This window comes from Nomia melanderi, chromosome 6 (genome assembly GCF_051020985.1).
Source record: "Nomia melanderi isolate GNS246 chromosome 6, iyNomMela1, whole genome shotgun sequence".
NCBI lineage: Eukaryota > Metazoa > Arthropoda > Insecta > Hymenoptera > Halictidae > Nomia > Nomia melanderi.
In genome coordinates this window covers 12,959,711-12,971,786 of record NC_135004.1, presented here as the reverse complement: position 1 = coordinate 12,971,786, position 12,076 = coordinate 12,959,711, and the positions used below count along the sequence as shown (strand labels likewise).

Below are 12,076 nucleotides of genomic sequence, written 5' to 3'. Positions count from 1 at the left end.
TTATTCGCTGTAATGTCGTTCGAAATCAGATGCAATGTTTATAGGCATGCGAAAGAGTTGAGAGAGAAATGATCGCTGCTGAAAGGTGGAGATTTTTCGGTTTCCGTTTCATTAGCAAAATTGCTTCGACTCGGTGGAATCTTGATGAGCGCTGATTCGGCAGTCAACGTGTCAAATGAGGGCGGTTCGGTCGGCGAGAGGAGCCAGAGTCGAACAATTAAAGTTCGCCGGGGCGACAAGCGACGCGGAGGACGCGTTATCGTCAGACCAGAAATCCGGCATACGGAATTAGCCACACTGCACAGGACGCCGTGGAAATTGTGCTTAAACCCGCGACGCAAAGACACCGCGGCAACACTCGTAACACGTACCTCCTCCATCGTTTACTTCTTTTTGTTCTTCGGTTGCAGAGAGCCGAGCTGTAGAATTTTTCGAGAGTACAGTGCGGCAGCGATTATCCAAATTATCGATCATTCGAATTATCAATTTTCCGAACTATCAAATATCCCAACTATCTATTTTCCAAATTATCAATCATTCGAATTATCAATTTTCCAATCTATCAGTCATTCGAATTATCAATTTTTCAATCTATTAGTCATTCGAATTATCAATTTTCCAAATTATCAATCATTCGAATCATCAATTTTCCAAATTATCAATCATTCGAATTATCAATTTTACTAATTATCTATCATTTCAACTATCAATTTTTCATACTATCAAATATTCCAACTATCAATTTTCCAAATTATCCATCATTCGAATTATCAATTTTTCAAACTCTCTATCATTCGAATTATGAATGTTCCAAACTATCTATCGTTCCAACTATCAATTATCCAAATTATCGAATATCCCAACTATCAATTTTCCAAGTTGTCAACCATTCGAATTATCAATTTCCCAATCTATCAGTTATTCGAATTATCAATTTTCCAAACTATGAATCATATGAATTATCAATGTTTCAAACTATCGAATATCCCAACTTTCTACTTTCCAAACTATCAATCATTCGAACTATCAATGCTCTAAACTATCCATCATTTCATCTATAAATTTCCCAAACAATCGATTATTCAAATTACCAATTCTCTAAACTACCTATCATTCCAACTATCAATTATCCAAACTATGGAACATCCGAACCACCGATGATCCAAATCACCACAATCCCTACTTTCCCTAACAATTAAGAATCAAACCACACGGTAAGCCCCCAATGAATTCCTCCAAAACCCAATTAACATTCTCCGCGATGCGCACATTACCAATTACAGAGACATCTCGTACCACAACTATTATTAATTACAGGTTCACTTCCCACAAAGTTCACGCACGTTTAATTACCCGATCATTCGAACAATTCAATATTCCGTACCACTTCGGTCACAATTGGTCCGGTTAATTGACGCTACCATTATAATTAGCTTTCCGGTCACGCGAACCGTCCCGCCCCGCGTCTGTCAGTTCCTCGGTGGCTTTATTAGAAACGAGAACCGCGGAAGATTTCGTCGGTGAATAATTGACGGCGATAGGCGGCGCGGAGGAGGGAGAAATCACGCGGCCAGCGGTATGACAGGATCCGAGGCGGATCGTCGCGGGTTTAACGAACGGCTAATGAAATTACGCGGTTCCGAGAATTTCCGCGACGCCGGGAACGACACGCGGTTCTGTGATAATTGATCGGAACGGTTTACCTACCGGCCGACGCCGTGATATTTCCCACATAATAGACTCCGAGGAATTTCCCCGAGCGTGAAAACCTTTTCCTCGTGTTTCGTTATTTCGCAGTTATACGATTTCGCTCATTAACCCTTTGCACTCCGTAGGCGCCTCTCAGTCGCCGATTGATTTGACACAGCAAAATTATAGAGTTTGACATTTAATATTAAACTTTGTACAATGTGAAATATTAAAATAAAACAGCCTCTCTCTTTAGTTTATGTATGATTTCTCGTTAAGTCAGTTTGAAAGAATGTCATTGGTATTTCATTAAAAAATGCTGAGTGTTTCTAATGAAAAACTTCTGGAGTGCAAAGGGTTAACTCCTCGACCTATGATTTCTTTCTCAACTGTGATCGATACGGCTACTTTGTCATTAATAATTTATTGGAAAAACAGAAAAATTCTAAGCATATGTTATGCCTATATTTCCTTTTAAGTGTAATAGCTGACTACAGAGGAATATTTATTTTGAATTGGAATTAATTGAGTAATGTATATATTTGTTGAATCATGTTGAAACTCTTCACGAGTCTCACTCGTAGGACAAGGGGTTAAAATCATTGCGAGGATATTATTCGAATAAATAGTAATACGATTCTGATAAATGATAATATAATTCGAATGAATGGTAATATATACATTTATTTCCAATATTAATGATATTTTCTTATAATTATGCAGATTCTTTAGGGTATCGGAAAATTTGTATTCTCATATATTGAGAAGCTTTTGAAGGGTGCACGAACGTTTTCAAAATGCTCAATTGTTTAAAAAATAATGCAATAAACCGTTCGCAATAAGTGACCGTCAATCACAGATCCATCAGCGCTTCAGCAGCCAATTAAAATGTCGACGCTCTCTGTTCCAGAATTGTGAAAATGCTGCCCTGACCAATTGAAAGTGACACGGCTGACGGAAAATGGCTTTGACCGTCGTACCCTCGGCCCGCGTTTTCAATGGAAACGGTGAGTTAATAAATGTCGCCGGAATCGAAAACATCGAAACGCTGCGCTTTTGTAATCGAATGAATTTAATCGATCAAATTGCCGTTATTTCGCTCACCGGTGTTTACCAAGCGCATACATATGTATTATTCTCCGGGAGATAATTTATTAAAAATAAACCCGGTCATTACCGGGAATATTTATTCCCCCGCGGAAATTTGCATGCCAATCATTCTCGTTATTGTACCAAGTGTTTAATTAATAAAGTCCCGATTCCCTTTTATCTTAATATAAACTTGTACACGATTATATTCTGCAATTAGCCCCTGCATATTAAACATCGGACGCGGGCCATTATGCTCGTTTCAATTCGCGTCAATTACACTCGCCTCTTTTGTTCATCGTTCGATGTGTTTTCGACAGCATTCATTCACAGGCTATCAGACGGGTCAGGTTAACCTATTGTAGAATGTTTAGTCTGCAAGTATTTGAATTATGACAATGTTTTCGTTAAAAATTGTAAAATAAATTTGTATAGACATAACAATGGACATCGAAATGTTCTAATTTTTGTATAAACTTAGAAATCAGTCACATCAATTGCTCGACAGTTTTAACCCTTTGCACTCGAGAGGTGACTCTGTCATCGCTTGATTTGATTTGCAAAATTATAATTCGTTTCACCTATAAATTTCCCAAACAAACAATCATTCGAATTATCAATTTTTCAATCTATTAGTCATACGAGTTATCAATTTTCCAAATTATCTATCATTTCAACTATCAATTTTTCATGCTATCAAATATCCCAACTATCAATTTTTAAAATTATCAATCAGTCGAATTATCAATTTTCCAAACTATCAATCATTCGAATTATCAATATTTCAGAATACATACCATTCCAACTATCAATTATCCAAACTATCAATCATTCGAATTATCAATATTCCAAACTATCTATCATTTCACCTATAAATTTCCCAAAGAATCAATCATTCGAATTACCAATTTTCCAACCTATCATTCCAACTATCAATTATCCAAACTATGGAACATCCGAACCACCGATGATCCAAATCACCACGATCACTACTTTCCCTAATAATTAAGAATCAAACCACACAGTAAGCCCCCAATTATTCCATCAATATATGGAATATTGAAATAAAATAACTTTCCTTCGTAATTTATACATGTTCTCTCATTAATTAGTTTCAAAGGACATCGTCCGTATCTCATCAGAGAATGCTGAATATTTCTACTAAAAAACTTTCGAATGCAAAGGGTTAAAATACTTTCTACCATACCGAAACGAATCGAACGTTCACTTTCCACGTAAAGTGATACTGAAATAAATATGAACATCTATTTGTCACTGATTGACGCTACAGCAAAAGGCACTTTTACGTTATCCGCGCGTAAAGCGTCAAATTAACTTTCTTTCGGCGCTCGGCAAGTCGAAGTCATTTTAATCCCCATCCTCGCTGTCTATTCCCCGTCATTTCTTTTACCATTAGTGACTCACTGAGCCGCAATCCTAAATGGAACCGCCACCATCAGCGATACGAGCTCTGAGCTAATCGAGGCGCGGCGAAGCGGGCGCGCATCTTTGAGCCGGATAAAAAGATCTCCGAGCAAACGATCCGCGTGACGCGGCAATTGGAACCCGTTCTAAATTAAAATTTCACGGAAAACCGTGGAACCGCTCATCGCGGCCGACTTCGCGCGCCGCCGGGGCGCAGCATTGTGCGCCCCGCTCAGCGGCTTGCTTCGACCTATAATTATCCGAAGAAATTGTCAACAGCCCGCGGGAACAAAGATATCTCCGATCGTAAGAGCGCGTCGCGGCAGCGCGACTCGTTGCACGATCTTGCCGCAAAAGTTCATTAAGTCAATGCCACGGGGATCGCGATAGCGCGAACAATTCTGTGCGACAGTGTTGTCCACGCTTTGCGCGCGGATAAATCAGTCCTCCCCTCGCTTCGGTCGCGTTGTCAAAGGAGCCGAGGAAATAACGCGACGAGTAAGCGTCTGTTGTTTAATACGTTGAGTGCCGCACGATCTTGCCGAGAAAAATATAGAAAATGACGATAATGTAATATCGACTTATATAATTGAATTAGGTTGTTATTGCAGGTTCGAATTGTTGAATGCCAGTGCGTTAAGTAGTATTACTTATAATATTGGGAAGTTTTCAAATAATCGTTTAATCGAATGAATTATAGTGATTCGATTTGGTTGAGGTCACCGGTGACCCCCATGGCATTCAACGTGTTAAACGATCTCGAAGTAGAACGAAGTCGATGGTGGAAAATAAGAGTATGGGATTGGTATGATTCAGGAAAGGGTTGATGAAACTACACTTGACCCTCGATTTCGGTAGTTTTACGCGCAATCGCAATTTACGCGATCTGAATTTAGTGTTGTCTAAAATGTCGTTGTTATTGTTTGAGGGTCAGGTGCAGATGAGCCTTTGGAGCGTCTGATCGTTGACAAGTTAGAGATTTTCGAAAAGGGTCAAAAGAAATGTAATATAAAACAAGAATTAAGATTGAACTATTGAACTCGAGATTTAGAATTATCATGAATCATCTTTGTTCAATAATAATAGTACTAATAGTTAAACTGAATAGTTTAATGTAAGAGGTAGAGTTTAATTTGTGCTGAAATTCATCTCGATAGTTAAAGCTTAAAGAGTACTTTCTAAATTTATAAATTTGTATTTAGCAATTAGGTAATCTTCCATTAAACTAACTTAGCAAGCAAGTGATCTTCCATTAAACTAATTTAGCAATTAAGCAATCTCACATTAAATCAATTTAGTAATTAGTATGTTCTAAATTAAACTAACCTAGTAATCCCCCATTAGATTAATTCAATACTAACTAATCTTCCATCTTAGATTTGTCACATTAATTTTCAAAAGCTTCCATACTTCATTACTAAATGTTTCTTTCAAAAAATAGTCGAAACCTTTCAAACCTCTTCCTTGAACACTAGAATTACCGATCACAACTTTTTACAAACTTTCTAATAACCATAAGCGTGCGCTTATTAAGATTTCAATTAACTTGTATCTCAGCGTTGCTACTGCCGAATTAGTTTCGTTAATCATTTCTCGCATAAATATCTGTACCTTTTCAATAACTGTAAAAGTCAGGAATAATTTTGACCCATCTGGTAGTTCTAGTGTTAACCCTAGTGGTCGGCTCTGAAAATTGAAGGTTAAAGGTAAAAGCAAAAGTAAATCGAAAATATAGATTCCAAATTGAACGCTTCACTTAAAAAACATTGAATTTCCCTTCAATTACTGTATTTCATAACCCTTTGCATTCGAGACGTGACTCTGAATCACCGTTTGATTTGACACAGCAAACCTATGAAGTCGAATATTTAGTATATTAAATTAAACGTATCGCTATAGGATATCAAACGATGTCGTCCATATCTCGTCGAGAAATGTTAAATATTTCCAATGAAACACTTTCGAGAGCAAAGGGTTAATTCCCCAACAATAACAACGTGAAGATCTCGCATGTTCTGTTTCCACGATGTTTCTCCGTGTTCTATCGACGATGAACGTTAGGGGTGGAAAGCGTGAAAGGGCCGCGAACCGTGAACAGCGCGATACCATATGACACGTAAACGGGATCCCCACGCTGTCCCGGCTAACGAACTTTGCCAGATTATTATTACCGTGCCTCTGGATGGTCGCCAATGGTTACAACATATTTCGGTTTACGCTGCGCGGCGGTCGTTACCCTCGAACAATCAGCCGCTCGAGATGAACCACAATCGATCCAAACCCCATCCAAAGATAGATCCCTTTCTCTCCGGTCGATCGAAGAAAGACAAGCCCCCCTGTCTAGCCTGCCGCCATTGTTTGGTCTGTTCCGATCCTCGAAATAATACCACTCTAAATACGACCACTTCGGCCCCGGTGTTGTTCCTTCCTCCGGGGATTAACGAGGATGAATGAAGTTGCGTAACATTTCAACAGAAAATTTGGTTATTGAAACGAGCCCGGTACTTGGCGTGGCGCGGCCTTTCATGAAATTTCTCGTTTCCGCCGGACAATGGCCGAGCACAAAGGATGAGCGCGTGTTACGCGATTTACATGCACCATCGAGCGGAAACTCAAAATTACTCGATTTCCAGAAAAACCCGGTGTACATTGTAAACCGCTATATATTTGAACATTTTCAGTTATAGATCATGATTCCCATATACTAAGAGAATTCCAAATGCTAACCAAACCATGAATGTGTTTCTCCTAATCAGCATCATTACCATTTTTCAAAGGAATCTGTCTGGCATCTGAAAACTCCGATGCTAATGACTAGATTGATCAGCGTACAGAGATCTCCGTATGATTCTGAATTAATTCAATCCGCTGTTGATTCCAAGACATTTGAAAGAAAAATAGAGACCTAATTAAATGATCGTTAAGACTTTTCTAGTACCCTCCGCTTTCGTGTATCGCGAATCCATAGAAACCGCGATCTGATAGCGGTTACACGTGTCTGTGGCGGAATTCGTTACTGATTTGCTGTTTGTATTGTGCGCAGTGGGGACGCAGGCCTACGTTTCCGGTTCCACGGGGTCCAAGTGCCTGTGCTGTCCGTACGGGTACCACATCGACCTGGATTTCGTGCGATACTGCGAGGCGGTCGCAGCGGGAAGTGCCGACGACAGGTCTAGCATCGAGAGACGGAAGAAAAGGGAACGTCGAAGGCAATGCCAGTCGATGGAAGTTCTCCTGGGTCTGGTAATTGATCGCGCGATTCCATAATTAAACCGTTCTAGCCGAGTGGCTTGCAGCCGGCCCCGGGGCATTCATTTTCGTACCGGGCATTAATTAAGTTATGCTCCGTTCCCCGGCTCATTATAAAATCACCGCTCCGCTGATTCTACGCTAGGTTAAATATTATCCTCGCGGAAACGCTCGCTGCCGCGCCGCCGACGACGGAGCCCTGACGATCTTTGTTTGACCGTTTCGTCGTACAATTAACGCGGATTTACACCCCCGCAAAATTAGTATTTACGTCTGGAAAGCGTTCGCTCGAAACGGGACGCTCGCCTCTAGAATTCGCGAAAGAAGTTCGATGAAAGGAGGTCTCGATTCATTTGCGTAACGGTCGTGCCGTTCGTTTTGTGCGTTGGTTTGTTGCTTTCAAAGGAGGAGTATCAATGAGTGGATTTATTTCTGTTAGTTCGTTTGTGAGGTAATGAAGTAGGTAACTTGGAGACATTGATGCTGCTTGTTAAACATTCTGTTGTTCGTATTGTACCTAGAAGCAAAGGCAAATTGCGGAATTAACCCTTTGCGGGCGAATGTCATTTTGAAGAGATGAAATTTTCGTATTTGCAATACTAAGTTCCGAACGAATGATTTAATTACTTGAATAGCAAGAGATCGGTGTAGAGTTTCCTTTTTTCTATTGTTCAAGCATTCCTGATTTCATCTCTTCCAGATATTCAATAGATGACAGATACTTCTCTGATAAAATACTAGAAAAACCAATTTAGCAGTACACAAAGCGAATTGCAAACCAACTTAAGTCTCAATAATTGCACTGTTGAGGTTTCAATAAAATAATTTCAAAAAGACAATTTGACTGCTCGGTAGTTCTAGTGTTCACGATAAGGTAATTGTATCGATCATAGTTACGAAATCATAAGTCAAGAGGTTAAATCAGTGTTTCCCAACCTTTTTTGTACCATGCCCCACCTAAGCCTTTCTAAAATTCTTATGGCCCCCCATGTAACGTATATATAATTTTTAATATTATATTACAATATTTTTATTACACTTATTACAACACTTTTGCTATTTTCTTGACGTGCGTAAATATTGTGAAATATATTTACGTCGGGCAACACTGGGTTAACTCCTTGACCTATGGTTTCTTTCTCCACTTTGATCGATACGGCTGCTTTGTCATTAATAATTTATTGAAAAAAGAAACATTCTAATCATATGTTATACCTACATTTCCTTTAACTATAACAGTTGATTATAGAGGAATAATATTTCCTTCGAATTCGAATGAACCGAGTACTATATTTGTTGAATCACGTTGAAAATCTTCACGAGCCTCGCTCGTCTTAGGCCAAGGGGTTAAATCCTCGGTAATTCTAATATTAAAAAATGCTATGATAATCTTCGATAAGCTCCGTGCAATCAAAACAAACTAGGAAGACAACGAAGAGAAGCAAAGAGACAAGGCACAATAAACACTCATCAAAGATCGACAGCTGTCGACGCGAAGGTCGCCTCGTGAATTCCCTCGTATTTTTAATCGTAGGTGAGCCCGGCCCTCGTAGGAATAGAGGCCGAACTGCCGAAAATACCGCAAGTACCTACCGCGACGAACGGCGTGGCGACTTTGCCGAGGCCGAGCTACGAGAGGCAGGGGTGCGTGCAAGATTCGTCGGCCCTCGACCTCAGCGACGTGGTGGGCGACTTCGAGGCGACCCTCAGGCGCTCCAGATCCACCAAGACCACCGGCAAACAAGATCGCACCGAGAACGGTGAGGCCAATGTTTTTTTTTTTTTCTTTTTCTTTTCGTCCTCAACGCAGTCGATACCAGCGAATTCGCCGGCAGTCTTCGCGGTTAAAATGTTTCGCCAAATGCAACGTGTCCTTTTGAAGCGCAGAGTTCAGCCCTCATCGGTTCTCGGAACTGGATTTCAAAGAAAGGACTTCAGCCAAACCGATGTTTTCATAACATATCGATGTCAGTTCGTGGTCTCTCGTGATAAATATTGATATCTCTCGCGTACTGTTTTCAAACATGAAAGCAGGTTTAGGTTGGATTTGATCGATGATAAGCAAATACCGTGGTTTCTCAATCCTTTGCACTCTGTTGGCTCTGCTGTAAAGATATGATTTGCATCGTAGATGTTGTATAATTAACTTCGAATTGTAAGATTCTCTTTTTACTCGAATAAAGTAAATTGATAGAGGAAATTCAGATACGTGAATCTATGAATATTTGGAATTTCTCTTTTGCGAAGCGAATTTTTAGGTTGAAAGTCTAACGATAGAAATGAACTATTAACCCTTTGCACTTGAGAGGCGACTCGCAGTCACCAGATAATTTAATACAGGAAAATTATAAACCTTGGTATGTACCATTAAACTTTGTACACTGCATCGATACATGAAATATTGAAAGAAAATAGCTTTGTTCCCTAATTCATGTGTTTCCTTGATAAACTCATTTTAACACACTGCGTACCAGCTAATTTTCAGAAAACTGAATTGTGATGGCAATTTTCACTGAGGTCAACTTATATCACTACATAGAAAAACTCAAATATCATATTGTTATGTAATATATTTTAAACAGATAACCAATTCGAATCAAATTTTATGTTCTTTAATGCTGTAGTAATTAGCGAAGTTTCATAGCTAAGTGTCTTTATATAAAAATTAGATTTCTCGTTACCGGTACGCAATGTGAATGAACCTTGTCTACATCTAATTAGAAAGTATTGAATATTCCAAGCGAAAAGCTCGAGTGCAAAAGGTTAATTTTATTGTTCTATTGCAATTCTGAAACACTGTAATATAATGTTTACCTGACTTAAGGTTTCTTAGTACAGTTGCCACGTGTTGCTCACAGGTGTGAAGCTAATAGCCTTCATTCGACACTCCCCTAACCGTCGCTTTGTATTGATCACGTACTCCACGCCGAAACACGAATTTGCCGACCCTAATAAGCTTTACGATCACATTATACCTGCGCCATCATGTGCACGGTCAGGTGCAACGACATCTCCCAGGTAAAAACCTGGAACTTACAACTTCATCTGGCCGCCACGTGTTCTCACCTGAGCCGCTCCTCATTTGTATTCGCCGCTATTGAGGAATCGGGAGACCTGTCGGCGCCATTGTCCTTCGCTGACCACTGGCGACGCTCGGGACATATGGAAGTGATAAACTTGGAGTTTTTACCTGGAACGCCTTGTTATACTTGGCTGTACACGTGGTACGGTGTCTGCGGGAGTAGAATAGAAAGCGAAGTAAGAAACGTGTCGCTATGGAAATGCTATTCAACGATGTTTTTTAAGGACTTTGTAACTGTACGCCACAACGGGAAATTGGAAGGCACCTTAATATCTTCAGCACGAACGATGACGCTGACGGATTGCGAATCTGTTTGCAGTTAATGATAATTATAGTGCCTTCGATAATATTCGTAATAATTATTGAATAGAAACTGAATAATTACGAACGAATGAATTTCAGGTACAATAGAGGAATGTAAATTATTCATTGTCGATTTGTTTTACGAGTAATGTTTATAAATATTGAAGATATTTTTGATTAAATTCAATGACTGAATAGATGATCGATTTAGAAATCAGGAACTATTAGATTTCCATTGAAATCTAACGTTTAGATTTGAAAAATAGAACGAATGCTTAATTATTACATTGATGCGGTAGCAATCGCGAATTAGAGCCTATGATATCCATCTGCCTCGATAATTGACTCAACAAGGTCCCCGGTATCCGTGACAATCGGAAATCTATAACGAACCGAACACCTCTTCCACGCGTTTCACCTTTCATTGGAACCGATCGTTCGAGGGAACGAATAATTACGGAAAAGCCGTCCGCGGCGGAGAAAGAATCGTGCCGCGCGGCCCGCTCGATGGTAGATTCATTGCCGCGGTGAAAGAACCGAAGAAAAAGGAAAAAAAAAAGGAATAGAGATCCGATAATTTCACGCACATTTGATTTCCTCGCGCTGAATCCGTTCGGCCATCTTTAGATTCTCTATGGCCCAATGACCTGCTACACAATAATGCCGTAAAGAGAAATGCTTCCTACGCTTTTCAGCCGGCATTTCACCGAAATGGGCGGATGCCGTTCTCTTTGTCGCGTGCAAGCGTAAAACCCACCAATCTATTGTTCCTCGTTCGAAATTAATGAAGATTCCCTCGTAAAAGCCGAATGCACCGTTCGCGGATCGACGATCTCCGGGGAACACTCGTGAAGAAGCTTAAATCTCTGAATGCCAGGAAAATCTCCGTGTATATTCGAGAAATACCAGACAATTTTAATGAAAGATGCATGATTATAAGCAGAAATTTATATTTCGGTGAATTTTTATCTAACATTCATACAATCTTTACACAATATTGAAAACACGTTGGATAAAAACAATAAAAAATCGAGAGAAACTTTCGCAAGGAGCGATTTATCGATCCTTGGTACTCAAAGTGTAAAAAACAAGCTTAGCTTCAATTAATCAACTGAAAATTGTAGAGTATCGTAAAAACATGTTTTCCATATGATAATATGGCATTGATACGAATATATTAAAGTTAATGGTTTCGTATATTCACAAATGAATTTCTTAATTGATGTTCCTAATTGATAC

General features: G+C 39.5%; 1 protein-coding gene and 1 long non-coding RNA gene across 6 annotated transcripts in view; one reads left to right on the top strand and one right to left on the bottom strand.

Annotated features, from left to right (window-relative positions):
• LOC143174628 (uncharacterized) overlaps positions 1 to 12,076 on the bottom strand; it is a 140,638-nt gene that overhangs the window by 100,037 nt on the left and 28,525 nt on the right. The gene's annotated exons all lie outside the window — the stretch shown is intronic.
• The window catches only part of Kank (KN motif and ankyrin repeat domain-containing protein 2 kank), a 92,274-nt gene that overhangs the window by 52,342 nt on the left and 27,856 nt on the right, over positions 1 to 12,076 (top strand). For both annotated transcript variants that reach the window (XM_076368522.1, XM_076368523.1), the window contains exons 2-4: positions 2,600 to 2,696; positions 7,247 to 7,446; positions 8,987 to 9,212. In XM_076368522.1, the coding sequence (XP_076224637.1) occupies positions 2,651 to 2,696; positions 7,247 to 7,446; positions 8,987 to 9,212 (472 nt within the window). In that variant the 5' untranslated portion in view covers positions 2,600 to 2,650. The remainder of the gene's footprint in view (positions 1 to 2,599; positions 2,697 to 7,246; positions 7,447 to 8,986; positions 9,213 to 12,076) is intronic.